The sequence below is a fragment of the Polypterus senegalus genome, chromosome 3 (assembly GCF_016835505.1).
Source record: "Polypterus senegalus isolate Bchr_013 chromosome 3, ASM1683550v1, whole genome shotgun sequence".
NCBI classification, from domain to species: Eukaryota; Metazoa; Chordata; class Cladistia; order Polypteriformes; family Polypteridae; genus Polypterus; species Polypterus senegalus.
Genome location: NC_053156.1, coordinates 121,497,333 through 121,520,931, shown reverse-complemented (window position 1 = coordinate 121,520,931; position 23,599 = coordinate 121,497,333). Strand labels below are relative to the sequence as shown.

The 23,599-nt window shown below is 35.7% G+C and overlaps 1 protein-coding gene across 1 annotated transcript in view; it reads right to left on the bottom strand.

The window, feature by feature from the left end:
* The window catches only part of ascc3 (activating signal cointegrator 1 complex subunit 3), a 683,087-nt gene that overhangs the window by 512,515 nt on the left and 146,973 nt on the right, over positions 1–23,599 (bottom strand). Inside the window, exon 8 of the mRNA XM_039747862.1 lies at positions 19,382–19,507. Coding sequence (XP_039603796.1) covers positions 19,382–19,507 — 126 coding nt within the window. The remainder of the gene's footprint in view (positions 1–19,381; positions 19,508–23,599) is intronic.

Below are 23,599 nucleotides of genomic sequence, written 5' to 3'. Positions count from 1 at the left end.
ATTCTCATTAAGATTGTTCTTGATATGTGTTTGAATATACTCTCATTATACTAAGTTTCAATGTTGCAAACAACTCTGCTGTTGAAAGAATGCCACAAACATTTACCAAAATAAATGCTTTTGGAAAAATTAAAACAGTTATATCATAATTGTTAATGTATAATGTGTGTTTATGTTTCTGAAAAATATGGAAGGTATCTGTGTTTGATTTTAGTAGAGGTGAGCACAAGTAAGAATTTCACTATACGTGAGATATATGACAAAGAAAACGAACTACTCTCTGCTGTAAAAACACTTATGATTTAAATTAACATTTCAAGATGGTTGAATTTTAAATAATAAAAATATGTTGTTTATCTTATTAAAATTTAAACTTCAGTGTGAAGACAACAGATGGATATGAAAAAAAAGAAAAATGCATATACAGCAAGTATGATGCCCATTCATTTTAGTCATCAAAAGACAATTGGATCTCCAGGGCTCTAAAGAGTGAACTGCAATACATCATTCAGGCTTCTGACTGAAATAAATCCTGTGAAGCATGCAAATATCTTTCTATCCTATAAAGTGGACAGTAATACCTATATAAAAAGATCTAAAATTATCAATTGACCTTAAAAAGCTTATTTCAAGTCATGCAACAGAATAAAAGTACACAACATTTCAAACATTGTATTACATTCAAAACAAACAATAACTTCAATAAGGAATTATGGTTATATTGTTTACCTTGAATATTTGTTAACAAGTCTGCTGGGTCTACTGTGAATTCAGATAGAATTGAACAATGCTTAATAAAGCAAAGCTTTTCCCCCTATTATACAGCTAGGAACTTGAGGGGGGTAAAAGGTGGCACCATAGCAAAGACAATATATGTTACACAGAATAGCCTCTCACATGAACCCACTACTATTGCACACTAAAGCATATCTCATCCTGTAAGTATGGTATGTCTATTAGAAATCACAGGGTACAGAGATTGTTTAGTGCTGCAAAAGTTCAAAGAATATATTATGGCTACCATGCCACCTCCATACTCTACACCCCTAGCTCTAAAACCATAGCCACAGAAAACCCCTAGCCCTATGGCACCACTTAATTAACTGGGGCTACCGTTCACTTTGTAATCAACCAAATTTATTATGAGGTGGACAGATAGAGGCAACAGAAGGAAAGGCAAAACAACCCAGATATGCCAAGTGTCTCCCAAATAGAATCTCTTGCCCCACTCTCTGATGATCTATACATAAAGTATGAATTTTGTGCTTCAGGCACAAGAAACATTGTTCAGGTACATGGTATAATGAAGAAGGAATATTACGTTGACATTTTAAAGGATAATTTTAAGAAATCTGCTGATAGTCTGGTTTTGGTTTCTCATTACATCCATAATGGCTAACACTGTACAACATCCTAGTACTTGTGTTTCCCCGAATATAAGACCGGGTCTTTTATTAATTTTGCTCCAAAAGATGCCCTAGGGCTTATTTTCAGAGGATAATCTTATATTTATTCAAAATACATTTATCCAAATACAGTCATGTCATCTTCTTCTGGAATATTGTCGTAACTCTCCACCTTTAAACCTTGAATTCCAGCCTGAATTTCTTGCTACTCCAGGCGCTTTTAGGATCCTCCAGGATCGATATGCGTGGTTCAATGTGGTGAAGCAAAATGGCGACATACAAATGTATTTGTGTTGCTTTGATATTCAAGCGTTGCATATTCCCCAAAGTAATGACACGATATATTTTAAAAGTCTCACATACCATCTTCTGTGCCATCTTTTTTTTTTTAGCACCTTCACAATACCATCAGAATGTACAGTGCCATATTTGAGCCACAGAGAAAAAAAATAAGGACATAATGAAAATGTCTATTTGGTGATTAAAGTGGAAATTTCGGCTTTAATCTTGAAATGTCCACTTTAACCTCGTAGTTTACTTTATCATTAAAGCAGACTGTCGTAAACAGCATCTTAAACAGACCCAGTTGTTAAATCGCTATGCACTTCTGGGGCTTCCACCTGACCTGACATCAGCAGCAAGCAGCTTCGCCACACAGAACACATTAAATTTATAATATTCCAGCTCTCTGCACATTTAGAATTCTTAGATTTATACTTGATGTCACTTTCATGATTAAATGCATTAAAATATGTATGTTACATTTTACAGATTAATCATTAACTTTGTTTAAATAATGAATACTGTTAATAGTTACACATATGGGGTGGCACGGTGGCAGAGCAGTAGCACTGCTGTCTCGCAGAGAGTCACGTCCTTTGTGATCCCTGCCTGGAGTTTGCATGTTTTCCTGGTGGATTTCCACAGTGTGCTCATTTTTCCACGAAGGTTTGGGGATCTGGTGAAACTACAATGACGTTAGTGTATGTGTGTACTTGTGTTCACCTTGTGATGAGCTTATGCCCCGTCCAGGGATTTTATTTTTGTCTTGTGCTGATGCATGCTGGAATGGGCACATCCCTGAATTGATGGATGTAAGCATTAAACATCCTTTTCAGAGATACTGTGGCAAGGTGTCCTCAGAATTTAATGGATGTTTCGGGCATATGCGTCACATCGCGTGAAGTATAAACCTGGCCTTAGGCGCCTTACTTTTCAGCTGAAAATTTTAACTATGGTTTATTTTTGGGGTAGGGCTTATATTACAGAGCAGCCTGAAAATCATGCTAGGGCTTTTTTCAGAGTAGGTCTTATTTTCAGGGAAACACGGTATTGGCCAAGGAGCAATACCAAACGTCTTTAACACTTTTAAAAGAAAGCAATGTCCATTCTTCATTTGTTGTAGCCTTACAATCATATAAACATTTGCCACAAAATTATAATTTATATAAACTGTTGCTCAGCCCTAGTTGCTATTGAAATTATCTGCTTAATTTCAGTAATAGAGTATCTACAGAATATCAAACATTTCTATGACTTTGCAAGGTCTGAAAACTGGTTATTATTTAAGTGCGGTAAACAAATTACTAAAAATAAAATATATAAGTAAATATAAAAGTAAAGCATCCTCCAATAAAAACAGAAATTAGCATTCTCTGCATGTCTAATGGCAATATTCAATACCTGACTGAAAAACACAAGATGCACAGCATTCTTCTTTTTATCTTGAGATTGATTAATTGACAGACAAACACCATTTGAAAAGCACATTGTTTAACAGCATTATAAATTACTGAATCAGCACTGAAATTCATTAGTTAAAAGGGTTACCAATAAATTCACCACATTCAAAGGGACATAATTAAAGATATGCAGTGATTGTTATGTCTCTGTTGAAAATAAAGCTTTCAATAAATTTTACAGTGTCCACATGTATATCAGAAAGACAATAAGAACATAAACACAGTAACTAAAATATATTTTTATTTTAGCTGTATCACATAAATAGTGTGAAAATGCAGGTAACCGTGCAACTTTAAAAGGTAGTGTTCAAATAAATATTCAAAATGATACACCAGAAGTGTGTATATTAAAAAATTCTTTTTTCGCCATGTAAAGGATGAGTCAACCTTATAAAAAATTTGAAAAAAACACAAAAGTCACTACAACAGTAGTAAAGAAAGCTACTAATTTCTTTTTGTTTCCAATTTTGTTTTTCTATTGTGTCACATAATATTCCTAAACCCATTTCATCCAAATCATGGTCGAAGGTAGCCAATTGGCCTATTCCGGAAGGGTCTCAATTCCACACTGGTTTACCTGGCATTAAAATTACATAAATCTTCATACTTCTCAAAACCGTGTAGTATTAAAATGCTGTGATCATCCATCTGCAAAAGAGTTGATGAAAAATAAAACGAAGTATTTAACATTTTCAGTTGAAATGCCGACAAACTGAAAAATGGGTCTAAATGGATGTACCGGTCAATCAATTGCGAACAGTTGTCCTGCTGCATTTAAAGATCAACTAAAACATGAAGAATACGTGCCTTGTTTTGCAAAGGACTGCTCCAAACCCACTTTCTTACTCACTGAGGAACTGGATGTGAAACATGGAAGAGAATTGTCACTGCCTCTCCTCTGTTCTATTTCTTTTGGTGCCAATAATACATTATTAAGCAGCAGGTCCCGCCAATGAGAAGTGAGACAGTGGAAGCTTTTTAATTCAATGATGCAAACTGTAAATCATTTTAGACTATCAAGAACTGTACATTTTTTGTATCTTTTGAGTATATTTTTTAGTATTTTTTCCACCTCTGGTACATTCAATCACAGTCACGCTTCTGTTAAAACACCTGAAGAAACCCAAGGAAAGTCATGAAAAGCATCATGAATGAAGTTCACCATATTTGCTTTACTAGAATGATGTGAAAAGCACTCATAAGTTCACGTATATCACATAACTTCTTGACCCAAGGCAGAAACAACCAAGGGTCCCAAAAGATGTAGTTAAATGCACTGTAAGTGTAAAAGTAGGTGGCCGCCATTTCAAATATAAGTAGTGGTTGCTTCACATAGGTATCCGGGATGGGCAGAAGATGAATAATAATATGTATCCGTGGTAGGCACAATTGGCAAGGGCATATTTATGCATGATTCTACATCTGTGCAGTCAGAAAGGGTGTCTTCCATGAAACAACTCATTCTAAACTGACCATGCAAGACTTTGTTCATGCTGGAATACTGGGACTTATTCTGACAACCAATGTGGGTTCCTCCTTCTCTCTACACAGGCTCTGACAGTACTATCGTTCATGGTATCACCCACACCTTTCAGAAAAACAGTTCTGTACCAAATCAACCCTACACATTTCTTAATAGACAAAAGCTATTTGCAGACGCATTAAACTTTTGTATGCAGAAATTCAAAAAACAGCTGGCATACAAGTACACAAAGGTTTCCAGCATAGCTTTAAAGCCATTAAAGAGCATGATCAGGATCTTATGTATAAAGTAAAATTATTTTTAAAAAATTCACAGTAATTTAAGTAATAGAATAACAAAAAAATGGCTTGGGCCCACAGATGTATTCAATTTCAATAAACTACCTCAGAATTCTTGAGCAATTACAAAATAAAAAAAAATAAAAAAAACTAAGAAATCTCCTAATGCCTAACTTAAAATATTTGGTGTAATATATGGCTACAATTAAAATTAAGCTGTGACTTTGGCAACTTCTGTTTATAAAAAGAAATGTTGACTGAACTTAACAATGCTCTACATCAAGTTAGATACTACTTTTGTCAATTAAAATAACAATTTTCTTATGTCACTAAGGAACTTCATTCACCAATAATGTGATTTAAATCATATTTAGTGAGTGTTTAAAATTAAAACATAAAACAAACATGATGACTAAAGTGGGTTAAAAACACATGGCAGCAGCACAAAAAGGATAGGGAAAAAGCAGAAAGGTATTATATTGATTTTGTAATAATTCTCTTGCTATATGTTAAGGAATTAGCCTCCTGATTTAGATCATTAATTGTCTACAGTAAGTAAAAGTAAATGGCAATTCCATGAATCTAAGAAATAAATCCTAAGTCGAGTGGTCACTTAATGTAAAAGGAAAAGCAATTTAGCAAAATGATTTATTATCTATTGTAGCTCTACTGTTAGTTAATGCAAAAAAGAAACACATTTGTGAAACCAAACCATTTTGTTTTCATGGGTTAATACTGGAACCACATTAAATTAACAGTATATCATCTAAATGCTAAAATTCATGTAATTAAAAAAAAAAATAAAAACAAACAAAAATGGGACAAAATGTACAGCCACAAAATATACAGATAGAAAATGACTAAATCTAGATTTTAAATTAAATCTGACTTCCAGAGAACATGTTTCTCAATATTTGAAACAGTGTAGAGCAGTACAATGTGTTTAAATTGTCTTTAAAATTAACCTTCACTCCAATGAAATGAAGAAATAATACTAAATGGGGACAACAAATTCAATAAAAATTAAAATGTAATAAATCTCAAGATTTATTATCCCATTAAACTAAATTAGGCTCTGTAAAATTCTGATAACACTGATTCAATGCATTAACTGAAAATAAAACGAAATATAAGATAGATAGATAGATAGATAGATAGATAGATAGATGTTAGGGCCTTTTTGTAACTACTAAATGGCCCATTTGTAACCTACAGGGAACATTTGTACCTCTAGTAGGGACATTTTGTAACTTTAAGGCACATTTGTACCACAGCACAGGGAACATTTGTAACTTGTAGGGCCTTTTTGTAACACAAGTCAGGCTCTTAAGTAACAAGCCAAAAAATGGTTATTTTGTAACACAATTGGCACTTTTGTAACACAAAAAGGTGACTTTTTAAAAAATATTTTTCTATTTATATTTGTTTTAAACATTAATCTTAACCTTAGTAGGTTCCTGGTTTTAGCACATTGTTTGTTGAAAGGCTATAGCACCATAATACTTCATGCTGGATACACTACAGTATTAATACACAGATAGATGTGACCTTTTTAGTTATACAGACATATTTAACTTTTATATTGAGTCATTAATGTCACTCCTGCACCCTCTCCTTCTTTCCTATTCTCTTCACTGCCAAGATAAGATGAGGTGGACTGTTAGGCCGAGCTCTAATCCTGATGGATTGTTGTTCAGGTCTTGATGTCTGATACATGAGCTAAGATGTGAGGCTTCAAGTTTTAAAAGTCAGTGTGTTGTGCTGGTAAATTCCATGTTGTATTTGTGTATTTTTGTGATCGAGGGCACACCTGCAAACATCCTCAAGTCTCACAAAGACAGGCTGGTTAGGCTGAATTGGTGTATTTCTGCTTTTTAAAAATGTTGTTGCTTAAGTAATTTCAATTTGAACTAAAGGTAAATTTTGCTTCCCCTCTGAGGCTTGCAAGAAGATGCAATTTGAAGAAAGAGAAATTTGTCAGGAGGATTAGGTCACTACAGAAAATATTAATAATGATTAACAATATTGTAGTTTTATATGAAAAAAAGGAAATCAAAGGCCTAGTAAATTAATGTGAGTTTTATAAAAAGTAAAAGAATTAATATAAGGAATCCTAGCAATAACGATTGATTGCTAACAAAGTATGAAGGTTTTCTTATTAAGGCACAGTGACGTGTCAGAGGCCTAACACAATTCTGATTTGTGTCTCGAGTTGTTTCTGCTCCTCTCTAAGGCCCACCACACGACCACTGAGACTGCTTTATGTATGTAACACTCCACTGGGACTCAGACTAAATAGTTTTAAATGCAAAAAAGTGAATTAAAACTTTAATGGAGACCAGCCTTGTGCAAATGTGGCCAGCACCTGGTTATATTAAGTTATTGATTAATACAACTTACTGAAAACTAGTGGGATTTTTGAATTTCTTTTCTTCTTCCCTGTAATGTGTGCTCAGAGTGCCTTGAGTTACAAAGCCAGCTGGTCAGTGGTGGTCATCAGTTGTGCTGACTTTCTTTTCCTTGTGCTTTGACTGGTGCTGTACACCCAAAACATATAGAAGTGCAACCACAGAATGTCAGGCAATAACTATTCTGTTTAAAAATGCAGAATAGTATTTCTAAGTTTTGAAATCCTTAAAATATTATATTTAAACTTAAATAAACTATGTTTAAAAATGGCAACATAAGGGAGAATAGTAACTGTATTATTACAGTATAAGGCAAAGACCACCATGTCGCCATCCAAACTTAATTTTCACAAAGTAGTTTCTTAAGTCAAATTTGTAAAACTGAAATTTCAAATAAAACTCTACATTCACAACAACCCTCCTCCATTCACTAAACATATTTGTTTTTTAGTAAAATAATGTATATTTTATAATGAAATAGTCCATACCAGACTAAAGTAAATGCTTTATACACTCCATCAAACAATGTAATCACAAACAAAATAACAGAGAACAAATAATACAAAAACATAATTCAGGAAAAAATAATTTTTATTGAACTAAATATTACAAGTACAAATGTCAGTGTAGTTTTTTTATTAAACAAAACAATTGTCATAATAATTAAACATCTCATTCAAAATGCAATAATGAATCAGTGAAATAAACATTTCAAACTCTCAGTAACAGACTCTGACCGGATGTTAAAGCCACACATTCAGCTGACATCTTGTGATCCTGAGGTACTTCACGTTTGTTTTTCTGCATTCAGATTTCATTCTTGTCAGACTGTGAGAGATCTGAACGTCTCTGCCATCTCCCCTCCCTCAGGGCAGCTGCCTAAAGCTTTCTTCACCCTCTCTTGTACTGTTGGGCCTGATGCCATGATGTGGTGGCACTTCTCCATTATCACACTGCCCCCTGAAGACCTGAAGATCCCCTTTATGGTGTTGTACAAGAATACAGCAGCTGAAAAAATCAATGAGATATATTGTTCATTTTCTGTTCTTTCCATTTCCTGACAAATTAAAGAATATGTGAAATTTAAATTATTTTATTTGTTCATCCGCTCATTTACAAAACCTGCTTATTCAAGTTTACAATCACAGTCATTTTAACTTGTACAATGTAATATTTAAGCATTTTTCTTAAGGCAATGTAAGAAATGTGATTTGTTTTAAAGATTGATTTCTCTCTTCCATTAAAAAGGGTACAGAATCAGCCCGTCTTGGCCCTGCTCTTCTACAATACCAGCATGCTGTCTAATCAGATGGTCATCTTTACATTGTCTGACATCCGAATTTCATGATTTTACAGTCATATGTTGTTAGTTCAGAATGAACCTGTCATCTTTAAAGTTTGTATTTGAACACGTTAACTCACTAACATACATGTGTGACGTTGTTTGTACTCACTGTACTTTCAGTAGTTGTTTTGTATTGAAAGGCTTCAGGCCTAACTAAGATATTGTATTCTTGTGGGTTACTTCATTGATTGTTTATCTGAATTTGACAGACCCTACTTGTGATAACATTCAGACCCCATTGCTGTATAAATCTCACAAAGCAATCATGTCATCCATCCATTTAACCATCCACTTTCTAAACCAGGACAAGGTTGCAGGTAGCAGGAGCCTATCCCAGCAAGCAAGGACTAGAGGCAGGAACAGCATCTGTTCAGTTCAGTTGACATGGTGAACACACACACACACACACACACACAGGACCAGTCTAGTACTGGCAAATACACATAACCTGCATGTCTTTGGATTGTGGGGGAGAAGCACCTGGGGAAACCCATGCAGACACAGGAGAACATGGAGACTCCACACAGGGAGGACCTGCAATGAGAATTCTGGTCTCCTTACTGCAAGAAAGCCGCACTGCCACTGTGGCACCGAGCTGAACAATCATGCCATCCAGAAGGGTTAAAGAAAATGCACAAAATATGTTAGCATGGAAAAGCATGAATTACAATTAAGTAGAATCCTCAAATTAAATGCATATTTTAGAAAAATTGTTTAACTATAGAAAGAAAAAGAAAAAAAAACTTCTGATTGTTTCTATGCTCAAGATTTATATCAGAAGCTTTTTCATATTTCACTGGTGTGTCATATGCCTTTTCTTTAAGGCTATATTAGCTGCAATTCCTCAGCACCACTAAGCTATTTAATTAGAGAATTCATTTTTCTATAATGAATATCATCAGATGGCAGAGTGACTCAGTAGTGCTGCTCCTGCCTCATAACAAGGAGACCAAGGTTTATGTCCCAAGTGCTCCTGCACAGAGTTTGCATGTTCTCTCCATGTTCATGTGGATTTACTCCCACAGTCTAAAGACATGCAGGTTAGGTGGGTGGGTAACACTAAACTGGCCCTGATGTGTGTGTGTGCGTGCGTGTGTGTGAGAAAGAGTGTGTGTGTGTGTTCACCCTGTGAAGGACTAGCATAGGCTTCAGCTGTGTCCTGCCCTATAAGTCGGTTAGGAAGGTGGCTGGATGGAAAAATTGATTAGTATTGGATTTTGTTACAGCTTTACCTTATGCTTCAAATGCATATATGTCTGCATTTTTAAACAGTGCACTGTTATTAATGAGACCATAGGAAGCAGGTTAAGTAAAAGAATGAAAGGACAAATTTGATTAATTAGTTCACATCACAATGCATCTTAATTATATAATACATTACATGCACAAGTTAAATATGTACAAAAAAAAAAAAAAAACACTTAAGCAATGTACAGAAAGCACAAAACGTGAATAATCTTACCTTATATATGATGTCAAAGATCAGTGAAACTTCCAAATTTTCAGAGGTCTTCATCCAGTGTGCTTGAAAACTCGCAGCAGCTGTCATTTCATTCACTTCCGGATAGCAAGATTAACACGTTTGTATATATATATATATATATATATATATATATATATATATTATATATATATATATATATATATATATATTATATATGTGAAAAGCTCCATTTCTCGATGTCCAAGCAAGGCTCTTCATACCTGAAATCTATTTTTCTGCGTATCAAAACTATCAGTTTATATTTCATATAGCGACTTATATTTATTATTAAAATAAAATAAAAAATATATATATTCGTACGACCATTACGTAAAACATATTGCTTCTGTAAAACAAAGCAGTAAAAATAAGAGACATTTAAAATAAACAGGCAAAAATATCCACTCATTACACATATCACGCAATATTCTGAAAAGGGTTAAATATTAAAATCATGTACAGTATAGTACAACGGTAATAGAAAAAAAATAGAACCATCTAGCGGGTGCTACACCGGGCGCTGAGCGCTTAAAAAGACGTCCCAACGTGTTTATCTCTTGCGAGTTTTTGATGAAGTGCCGCTAGAAAAAAATAGAACCATCTAGGGCGCTCCACCGGAAATGAGCGCTCATAAAGCCGTCTCAACATGCATTATCTCTTGCGAGTTTTTGCTGAAGTGCCGCTACTTGAATGGATTGTTTTCTGCTCACCACGGACCATCAAAACGATCAGGACGTTCAGAGACATTTATGTACTAATACATAAACGACACCCAGCTGTTAAAAACTGATCAGTTATTCCAAAATATGCTTAATTAAGAATAAAAGATACAAATGCTCCCGAAAGTATTTTTTTGCTTTCTGAGCAGATAAAAGAAGATAATTACGATTTAAAAAGGAAAGATGGTACATCAAAACACCCTTTTTCAATTACTAAAGGTTATTAAGTGTCACCATTAATTAAAATCACGATTTATTATAGATTTAAAATATGGAACATTAGTAACTGGGGCAGTTAAAATTGAAAAAATATTAATAACTTTAAAAATATAAAACCAAATTACACAATACTTTGCACATGTCTTGATACAAGTATTTAACACATTTTTTGAAAAAATCAGCACAATCGGTCATGTGGATCAAGAGTAAAATAAAATTTAAATTCAAACACCTTTTCCACTTCACGCTGGGTGACAGGTCAACCTGATGGCTAATACCCTTCAGGGCATTTTTTGGACGATCATGATCGGCAATTTGGGAGGTTGTTACAGACTTAGATAATTATGTGTCATTAATAAAATGTGTGTCTTCCGCGAGATAACTGAAACTTTTTTACTTTTATCTTTTTTTCTGACAGAATCAACGGGTAGGGCTACTTTGTACCAGGAGCGAGAAAAACATGCAGTTTTAAAAAAAACAAACAAACTGTACAAGAAAAACATATGGGAAGATTGAAAAGCAGACATGAATTAATACAAATGGCACAAAATCCATCATAAAACATCATTTTTGTTTTTTTAGGAGCCCAAAAGAGAGATCGGTACAAATGTTCCTGACGAAGCATCTATAGATAGATAGATAGATAGATAGATAGATAGATAGATAGATAGATAGATAGATAGATAGATAGATAGATAGATAGATAGATAGATAGATAGATAGATAGATAGATAGATAGAATCAAATGTACAGGATAGGATCAAATGTACAGATGCCTCAAAGGACAAAGATGGAATCACAATTCATCTTTTATAATTTATTAATATTTATAATGTCACGCATGAGTGAAAGGTTACAACATGGGGGGTTGTATGACGGTGTTAATGCCTCTCTTTCTAATCCTACAGAACTAAAGAAGAGAAATAATTATCACATACCCATATCAGACACTTTTCCATTCACTACCTCACCATTGGCTACCTTTGATGACATCACTTCCGGCCCCGCCATAATGATGTCACTTCCGGCCCCGCCAGGATGACATCACGTCCGGCTCCCGTGGATGATGTCACTTCCGGCTACTACCATTTCCTGTAGCCATCCTTGTCAACATATAAAAGCTGACAGAAACTCCATCTCGTTGTCGAATGTCTGATATCTTTGATAGTCATCTTGATCATATTTTTGTGTGCAACAATATAAGGGGCAAATCCCCAAACCTTTATAATAGTAACTGTGAATTATTTTATCACAATAGATATATATGACAAAATGTGCTGTTAAGAAACACATCTGGGCAATATTCCAAAATACCCCAAAGGTTTTCTATTGAATTAAAGTCAGGAGGCATACTTGGCCAGCAACTAAAAAAATTTAGAAAATGGATGTCTCTGAAATAAAGACATCCATTGCTTCCCCAGATTTCCTCAAAGAACTGAACTTTTATTCAAGTTTATAGAAGATGCTGTGTTGAAATGCATTAAGTATCATATCTTTGTACTATTTCACAAGGGACATTTTAAAAACCTTATTAATTGACATATTAAATGAAATCTTTAATGTTTGGCAGAGACAAACTGAGGTCTCCACCTATTTTCAAAGGATAATAATTACTCTTCTGTCTAATGCATTTTGACATCTTAAAATAATAATACATTTTGAAATCTCTCTGTATTTTCATATGACTTTCTGTCATTTTAAGATATGCTGAAAAAGATTTTATTTTAGGATATTTCACTGCAAAGTTATTTTATGATATCTTTTAATGCATTTTAGAAACAAAGGTGGAATGTCTGACTGACTTCAAATATGCTGGAAGTACTGTGAAGACACATTAAACTTAATATTCCAGAGCATCTGGACCAACACCAAGTTGAAAACTGTCACAAAACCACACAGGATGTCATAATCGTTGGCACTTTATATCTTACTGTCATATCTGAACAATAATAACTGATATACTAGAGTCCTGTTTACAGACTACAGCTCAGTATTTAACAGTTATACCATCAAGGCTGATAAGGAAACTCATTTTCTTGGGCCTTTGTGACACCCTCTTCCACTTGATTTCTTACATTTTGGACCTCAGCATTTGCAGACTGGAGGCATCATACCTTTACATTGTCCCTCACCACAGATGTTCCACAGGGTAGTTTGCCAAGCCCCCTATTTTATTCTTTGTTCACTTGTGACTGTGTGGTCAAACACAGTTTCAACCCCTTTTTTAAACCTGCTTGTTATACCTTCTTCAAAAACCAGATCACCAACAATGATGAGACAGCTTACACAGAGCTGCTGTCAAAAGGCAAACAGTCGTATAAAACAATGGCCATCCTGCGCAATCATTTTTCACTCCTCCCTTCTGGCAAGTGGTACAGGATCATATGCAGTTATACCAGTAGATTCACAGACAGTTTCTTACCAGAGGTCGTAAGGTTACAACAGTCTGTCCTAATAACAAATATCGTACATGTTCTTACATTTGAGGTTGCCAGTCATAATAACATATAGAGCATGTATTTTTATATACAGTATATATTCATAGGTTTATAAGGTCAGTATTGTTATATGTACCAAGTTACACAGTGAAATTCTTATATGCATGTGCTAATCAACATGCAAGATATTACCACTATATTGTGTTTATTACAAGCAATTTTATATACAGTATGTTGACTATGTATGTTGTTTATTTACTTAATGTTATTTTTTATTTATGTCAGGTGTTACCTTTTTGTTGGCATCGCATCATTGTCACAATTCTGAGTAGATATTCAAGCAAGAAATTCATTATACTACATATAAATTACAAACTTGAACTTAAAATTACAGCATGATAAATACATGCAATAGGCATGTGAAAGTCAAGAACTGGTTGTATACTACCAGTACGGTTAGTTAACCACGCTTCTGTCATCTTTTACGCCTGTTATAAAGTTTTCTCCACTTCTCTCTATTCTATGATACTTCCTCCAGGTTTCTTTCCCTTTTCTCTTGCTTCCACAACCACCATATCTTTTCACCTCTTTTTTAGACTTTCTGCTCTTTGCCTTTCTACTGGAAATCATCTTTCCAGTCTCCTTGCTGTCCTCGAGTCATCCATGCGCCATATGTGTTCTGTCCATCTTATAATTCTCGATATACCTGTTTCACTCTGCTCCATTTGACCTGTCTTTTCTCTCAAACCATTCTTATTAATTGTTCTTGGCCATCTTTTTTCCCATAATCCATCTCAAGTACTTTCAGCTCAACATGTCCAGTCTTCTCTTAATTGCTTGTATACATGTACAGCTTTCAGGTCTGTACAGGGCTATCAGCACTAGTAGTTTGTTATAAACTCTTAATTTTCTTAATCTTTCTAGCTCTTGACATTAAAATTGCAATCTGTGTGTTTCTTCTTGTTCATTAATCTTTTGTTTTTACTATGCTTATATTTAATCCCAGCTTTTCTGACTCCGGTCCAAATGCTTTTACCAGTTCTACTAATAATGTTATAATCACTGTATTGTCTGCATATTCAAGATCTCTCACCGGTGCTCCGCCAATATCTAGTCTACTACTATTATCTGTTTCATCAACCTCAGTACATGGTCCAATGCTAAGTTGAACAAGCATGATAGTGGAACTCTTGTCCTGACTCCAAACCACTAAGACCTTTCTTTTTCAATTATCACACATGCTTCTATGTTCTTGCATAGTCCGATTACCATCTTAACAATCTTTTCTGGTGTACCAGAAAAATAAAATCTACGAAAAATACAAAGACTTTGTGCAAACTCCACTGACTACACTTCCTGAATTGTCAAATCCCCTTCAAAAAGAACTTGCACATTAGTATTGAGTAATTTTCAAAATTTAATGTTGTTATTATTACTTTAATGTTATTATCATTTTGTTATTAGCATAAGTACATAGTGATCACTTCTTATTTATATAGATTGCCTGCAGACTAAACTGACTATGCATCTTATAGCACAGGTCAGTCTTTTACCAAATGATACAAAATGTCATCTGCAGACAAGTAGAAATATTAGCAACTTTAAAATCTATTTTAAATATTAAAAAGGTTTGTAAAATAAATTTATATAATACTCTAACTTCAAATTTGTATTTGACAGCTGTACTTGAAATATACTTTACACCCAGAAAAACCCTGCACGAACACAAAGCTCAAAAACATAAGGAAAAATAACTGGTATGGCAGCATCACATATTTAACAGGGATTGCTTCACATTGCTGTTGTCCTTGTTTCTTAGAGAAAAAAAAAAAACAAGTTCTTTACTGTCATACCACTTTCACTTCAGAACAGGTAATCCTCCTGAAGCTAAGCATGTCTGGGCCTAGTCAGTACTTGAATGACAGACCAACCAAGAAGCGATGCTGCTGGTAGAGGTGTTGGTGAGGCCATTATGGGGCCCTTACTGTGGTCTGAATGTGGATCCCAATGCACCAGTGCAATGACAGGAACACTGTGCTATAAAAATCACATTGTCCTTTGGATGGGATGTAAAACTGAGGTACTGACTCTGTATGGTCATTAAATCTATGGACATCCCTTGTAAAGAGTAGCGGTATCCTGATGTCTCAGCTAAACTGCCCACCACAAGCTAGTCATTCGGGGCCCCTAATTATTCTCACCCCTTCACCACCTAATATCTTATGTGCATTGAGCATACTGGCGCAAAATGACTGTCACATGATCCAGGTGGATGCTATACATTAGTAGTGGCTGAAGTGGCTCCCCACTTACTGTGTAAAGCACTTTGAGTAGTGAGAAAAGTGCTATACAAATGTAAAGAATTATTATTATTATTAGACATTAAGCCCGTTAAAATAACGGGCGCTAGAACAGTAGTGCATAAACATTTGTATGAACAGTCTATATCAAAATGGCAAGGGACCTTGTATGTGGCTGTAATATGTGTCACTGTATTGTGTGCCTTTAATTTTCTCTCTCAGTAATACTGGTTTGTATTTTCGTGAAATGCCTGTAATTTTGTCTGACAGTAATACAGTGGAACCTCGGTTCATGACCATAATCCGTTCCAGACACGTATGAACTGTATGTAAATATATATTTTTTTAAGTTTTTAAGCACAAATATAGTTAACTATACAATAGAAAGCACAGCGTAATAGTAAACTAAATGTAAAAACATTGAAAACCTTGAACAACAGAGAAAACTAACACTGCAAGAATTTGCGCTATAGCCTTATGACCCGCTCGCTAAAAACTCTTTTGTTAATGAGTTTTAAGGACAGAGGAAAAAATGAACATTTGAAAAATCTGTAATTTAATGAACAACCAAGAAAAGTAACACTGCAACAATACACGTGCATGCCTGTGTGTGTTTCTCTCCCTTGCGCGCCTTTGTGTGTGTCTCTCGCGTGTGTGTCTCTTAAGCGCACGCCTCTGTGTCTGTGTGTGTGTGTGTTTCTGTCTGTCTGTCTGTCTGGCGTGTGAATGTGCATGTGACTCGTGTATGTGTGTGTGTGTGAGACGCGCACGCACCTGTGTGTGTGTGTGTGTGTGTGTGTGTGTGTGTGTGTGTGTGTGTGACTCGCACCTGTGTGTGTGTGTGACTCACGGGCGCCTGTGTGTGCAGAGGGAATGCACAGGAAGAGAATGAACATGTGCTGTGTGGCCCCGCGCATGCGCACTTCACCAGAGGACACACACACGGACACTGGATGCACACAAGGGTTTTATTAAAGAGGATGATTATTACTACTACTACTACTACATACCCTTCCAGCCTTTTGTATGACTACAAGACTCGAGTCATTTACAAATTTACTTTCAGCCAACGTTTTGTTCTTCTAACCCTGTCTCTTTTTTTAAATTTTCTTTTGCCTGATGATCAAGTCCAATACTCATCTGACTCTCATAAAAAAAACAAAAGACATGGCCAATACTGAGCACAAGTACCTAGGGTCGGTACAAACAAGTAGTTTCAATACATCTCTAACAACAAAAATAGGTTAACTATGTTTATGAGGCAATTAACTTTTTGTATCTTTTATATGTTATATAAAGATTAAAAATAAAGAAAAATAGAAGCACTGAAGATGATTACAGAATGCACTTTTTAAGCTAAAAGCAGTTGAGAATAGTTGGTGTGTTGGACTTGAAACAACTTTGGGGAAGCTACTTAAAACAAATAAAAAAGTAGGACTAATAAAAATTAGTTTTCTATCTTCCTCACAGAAGACAACAGCAGAAAATATGTCATCACTGCAGAATTACAGTAGACCATTCTTTTTTTTTTGTTACTTATATACTATAATCAAGGTTAGAGATGCGAAATACAAGATGACAGGGGCTTCAGGCCTATACAATGTAACCAAACCTATTAAAGCCCAATCACTAGGTACGAGTACCATAGGTCTGGAACTGCAGGATGAAACTTCAGAATCCTAAGATCACCGTTGTTTCCAGAACCCTCTTAGCAAAGGAAAGAAAGACCAGACCCAGCTCTAGACATTGTGGTAGTAGGTAACTAGGCATGCCACCATAAGAGAATACTTGGTCTCGTGGTCTGGATCCCCTACAGATTTTATTTTTTTTTCTCCAGCTCTTGGAGTTTTTTTTTGTTTTTTTCTGTCCACCCTGGCCATCGGACCTTACTTATTCTATGTTAATTAATGTTGACTCATGTTTATTTTTTATTGTGTCTTCTATTTTTCTATTCATTTTGTAAAGCACTTTGAGCTAAATTTTTTTGTATGAATATGTGCTATATAAATAAATGTTGATTGATTGATTGATTGTAATCGGCAACAATATCAGTGAAATCTTATAATACTCTATACCTTTCAAATACCCCAGCAAAAGCAGAAATCCCATTTAATAGCTTTTTATTAAAAGTGACTCCATTATTCAAGTGAACAATATTGTGCCTTTATCTATAATATGATATAAAATATATAAACAGCAAACAATAACAACAGCTTTAAAATACTGATATATCCATCAAACAGTTACCCAACTATCATTTACGTAAACCTGTATTGGCACAAAAAGCAGAGCTTGAATTTTAATGTCTAATGGACATGGTGATATTCTATATTCTTTGGGTGATTTCAGCATATGGTTAATAAAGAATGATATCATCATGGCCGATCTGATTTCTCTTATCATTTGCTCATACTTGTATATAAATTAAAAATACTGCTTAAATTCAATACTTAAACCTTCAACCATTTTTATATCAGTAGTGTTAAGTTATTGAATTTTAAGACCATTCAGGATATTTTCATTTAAAGAATCTTTTTAAAGCTGTTTTTCTAACATGCTTTTAAAATCTGGTATGTCAGAAAATTAGGTTTGTAACATTTGCTGTTGCAAGAAATATATTTGGACCATTATCTATTTAAAACTTACTAACTAAGTAGTAATACTGCATTTAATGAATGAGCCAAATTAATTAAAATGTCAAATGTCACAAACTCTTAACATTTTAATTGTCCAAATCTAAAAGTCCCTTTTTAAATTCATCTAACTTTAAGGTTTCCTTTGTGAAATCAGTCTTGTCAGTTTTACATTAATTCATTATTTCAGAGCTCCTGTAAAACAGTCTTGTCAGACTGTGCAGGTATAGCTGGAGGAAGACCATCAGCCTGGGAACATGACCACTGGTGTGGCAAAAATGTGGACCCTGGAATTGAGTTGATTCAAGGATATGGGGCTAGTCTGGCAGACAAGATGCCTCTGACTCCGGGTGAGTGGAATGAGGCAGGGCTGGGCAGCATGTATGTGTGGGCAAAATGGAAGGAGCAGCTGGGAGCGTGTAAATCCACTAAAGACTAGAGCAGTTTGGTACAGCAACCACTGAAGAAGACAACAGTCCTCTTTAGTGCCACTCACCACCAGTCTGCCATAAAAAGCTGATTCCATTTCTCCATCTCTTCACACCCCAAAGGTCAGTAAAATACAGGTAGATAGTTTTTACTCAAGTTTTTCTCACTTATTATAATGCCTTCAGAAGTAATCCATAGGTGAAATACTGACTTTCACTCAACATAACCAATTCTGTAAAAAAAACTAGTGCCGTCACTTTTTAAGAATTTGCTATCAGCTAGGTAGAGAAGCACTGGCTCTTGTGATGCCCTTACTAGCAACAAATACTTTTCTTTGTGTTGAAATACACAATGACAATTGGCATGTATAAACTGAAATGGTATTGACTGTGGTATACCCTTTATTTTAGAAAATGCAAAAAACCCAAAATTCTTCAATAAAATAAAAATCTTTCAGAAAGACACATTATTTTTAATATTCCTGTATTAGTAGCTCACCTCATCCAGTTCAGAGACGTAAACTGTTTTTTCCTCAAACCCAGCTGGCATAGGTGTATTTGAAGGAATCCTTACTTCTTCATACATTTTGTTATTTTCCCTTTGAATACCTTCTGGTAAAAGTACCTGTGTGGAAAAAAATAAATACTAAAATATGGTGTATTATATTTCATGCAATAAAAATATTATAAGCATAACTTTAAGTTTGCCCCAGTATTTCAAAAAACCTTAATCCTACTGCTTCAATACAGAAAACAAACAATCCATGATAGGCATCCTGTGCTGCCCAGTATCAATGTGAGTTATTGTATTTAATCAATTGATCAGTTTTATTTTACATTTTTGTGTATTAGTCTTGTTTTTGATAAACTTGCATACAAACAGCATTAGTCCATTATAGTCTTAGCAACAGTAGATAACATTAGCAAGTACAAAAAAAGAACTGTAAAGTACAGACAAAGATTGAATTACACTGAAATGTAGAGAATGGTATACATGTAAGGTACAATACAATTACACATAAATCAACAAATGGGTACAGTACAGGGCATGCAAGATTAGGTTACGGAGAGTTCAGTTATCTTATGGCCTTTTGGCCTCAGAACCCCTGCAGATTTTGTGTTTTATTTTCAACTCTAGCATTGTCCCTAAAATCTTATTTTTTCTGTCCTTACCATGAGACTTATCCTTAGAAAGTTAAAAATGAAACTATATATACAGACTAGATTTTTCCTCTTACTTGTATATCTATATTATGTAAGTGTGTACTAATTTATTATTATCTCTTATTTTTGGATTGACATTTATTTATTCTTGATTAAATGTAATTTTAAATATTTCTTTTCTTGTCATTCTTTTTTTTCTCATCCAATATGCTTTGTATGGAAAAAGTGCTACAGAAGTAAATGTTGCTGGTGAAGTTTTTCTCTCACATTCCCAAAATTGTGAGTGTTGGCTCTACAATATGTGTGAGTGTGGCGACTCTGCAATGAAGTACATCAAGATCCAAGTGCGATATATACTTTACTTTTACTTTATACTAGCAAAATACCGCGCATCGCAGAAGAGTAGTGTGTTAAAGAAGTTATGAAAAAGAAAAGGAAACATTTTAAAAATAACGTAACATGATTGTCAATGTAATTGTTTTGTGACTGTTATGAGTGTTGATGTCATCAAGGATTTGATTATCATTATATGTTTCAATCAGGTTCATATTTGAAAGATGTGTTGTGTTCAAGTTACATTCCGTGTTTGTCTAGTCTATCCCTGACCATCTCATCTTCGTTGTGTCAACCGTTGTAAAGATAACAGGTTTCATTCATCGAAGTGCTCACTACCCAAATCGGTACTCGTGAATCTAAGATGTTTAACAGGCATTCCCGGTATTAAGTTGTGGATTTGCCTGCGAATATTTAGTGGCGGCGTGTCTATGAATGTAATTTAAACTTAAGCTTTACACCTTGCTTTCCTATTGATATGTCTACAAAGGCTTGTTCAGGTTCAGAGGGTTGTTTCTTTCATACTGCATCAATAAACAGCTCGTCTTCCTCTTTATTTTGAGACATCACACACTGCATGCACGGGTTTACCTTTCCCAGTCCTGCAAACTTTAGCGAAGTGGTGCAATTTACCACATTTTTTACACTGTCTTCCTTTAGCTGAACATTGACTTTTTCCAACGTGTGGTTTGTTTCCGCAGTAGGTAAACTTATCAATATACGTGTATGCGTCAGTCGCTTCATATTCTATTGCTGCCGTTTCAATTGTGTAATGCATTTTTTGTTCAGCGCTCTATGGAGCTCTTGCTTGTTGTCTGCGTACTGCGTTCACAGTCAGTTCACGTGAGCCGCTCAGAGTACATGCATCGAAGGTTCTCAGCTTTGCTTGTGCTATCTCATGCGATCTTGCGATGTCCACTGCTTTACTTAATGTTAGCTAAGACCCGACACTTAAAAGTTTCTCTCGCACTTTCGCTGAGTTTGTGCCAAACACTACTCTAACCCTGACCATCTCATCTTCGTTTCCATAAGCACAGTCCTTCACCCGTGAATATTTAGCGGCAGCGTGTCTATTGGATTGCTGCTAACGGACGGGCCTTATATGGGCAGGCACTCAATTACGTGGGAGGCGTGATGATGGGGGACACAACTCCGTCTCACACGGCGACCGAGCTGCAGGCTATGGCCGTATATATGTACGTAAGTAGGTCCAGTTATGACCGTTACGAGTAGAATTTTGAAATGAAACCTACTTATCTTTTGTAAGTAAGCTCTAAGGAAAGAGCCTGCCAAATTTCAGCCTTCTACCTACACGGGAAGTTGGAGAATTAGTGCTGAAGAAAACATGCATTATATAATTGAGAAGGCAGCGAAACAATAAGAAGCGAGTGAGTGACATATACAACCATATTCATGAGTGCTGCTACTTCGGAAACAAAGCACGGTGTAAACCTAAAGTTTAAATTAAGTTCATAGACAGGCTGCCGCTGGCGTTTGTCATGCCCACGGGTAATGCGGGATACAAGTTTAATGAGAGGCCGCAGGGTATAAACGAGAGTTTTGATCACTTTGTAACTAAGTTAAAATTGCAGGTGAAGGGGTGTGCTTATGCAAATTCTGAGAGACTGTGTTTGTGGGGGATTGACAGTTAAGGCGCGTGGGGGAGTCACGTCATCATCTCCCCTCCCATTTACCTCATTTCCCCTCCCATTTACCTCATTTCGCTGTGAGCTGAGCTCCGCAGCTAACACCGTCTTTCAAAGCAACTTCGTCACACTGCCACCAAATACTCACAGAAAAATCCACAAGTTAATACACACGCTGTCTCTAGAGTTTCCTCTACAAAAAACACAGCTCAGAAGCTTCGATGCATGTACTCCGAGCGGCTCACGTGAACTGACTATGAACGCAGTAAGCAGAGAACAAGCAGGACTTCTAAAGAGTACGGAGACATTTTGATCACGTGAACGTGTCTGAAAAAAGTGGCGTTTCCTGCACTTCAAAAATACTATAAAAGTCGGGCACCCGGCGCGCGCGTGCGTAGCTGTGCCGGCCTATGAGACGCTGACTGCACTTCGGCCTTAAGTGAAAGTAAACACTTTGATTTTTTTTTCCTCCTTCCCATGAGCTATAGCCCAGACAACTGCAAACACGGGATCCCAATTCTTGACCGCAGCAAACTAATATTAAGGCGCTTCGCTCTTTCATTTGCATGTATACGATTATGAGGTCGTCAGATCGGATTATGAAGACACGCACGGGAGTGGAGGACCGACAGTGCCATCACGGCCAGTTAATGGCAGGGCCGTCTCTCCAGTCTACACGAGACCCACGACGACGCTCATATCATCAGCGAAGACGTCTCTCTACACTATATAAAAGAAAAAGGCAAGTTTCCTTTCTTTACACCTTTTTTCCTTTTATCCCAAACCAAAGCCTTTCTCTCTTAACACTGCAGAGGTCACAAAACTAATTTTCTTTAATTGCTGGTAATGCCGGTAAGGCACATTACCACAGGCAGAAATTTGGACGTTCACATAGAAAATGAGATTTCTATACCATAGCCATCGTGTAGCGCCTTTTAAAAGGGATCAACTACCAAGAGATGATCCATATACATTTTAGCTGCTGTAAAAACTACTTACCTGTTATGTTATACCGTCTTTAAAATGTAGCTTGCCCGAAACCACTCCAGTGGTGCTCAATGTATCTTTACTTTTTAAACCATTAATGTGTTACTGTTTAATAACTTATAAACTACATTTTATTTTTTTCCCTTGCACTCAGAGAGCGAGGCCAATGGGTGATCAGTTGGTTCTTCTCTCTTGTGCGCGTCTCCCTCTCCTTACCTCTCTTCTCGCTCGCACGCACGCCCCCCCAATACCCTCCCTCTCTCTCTCTCTCTCTCTCTCTCTCTTGAGGGTAGAGAAAAGCCAAGCAGAATGACACCTTTTATTGGCTAACTAAAAAGATTACAATATGCAAGCTTTCGAGGCAACTCAGGCCCCTTCTTCAGGCAAGATGTAATCAAAGCTTGCATATTATAATCTTTTTAGTTAGCCAATAAAAGGTGTCATTTAGCTTGGCTTTTCTCTACATTCATAATGGCTAACACGGTACAACACCCTAGTACTCCTCTTGAAGGCAATCGTCTCCTATTCTCCGTCTGCATATCTGCAATATTTTTGGATACGCTTACAGCGAAACAATGAAATCACAA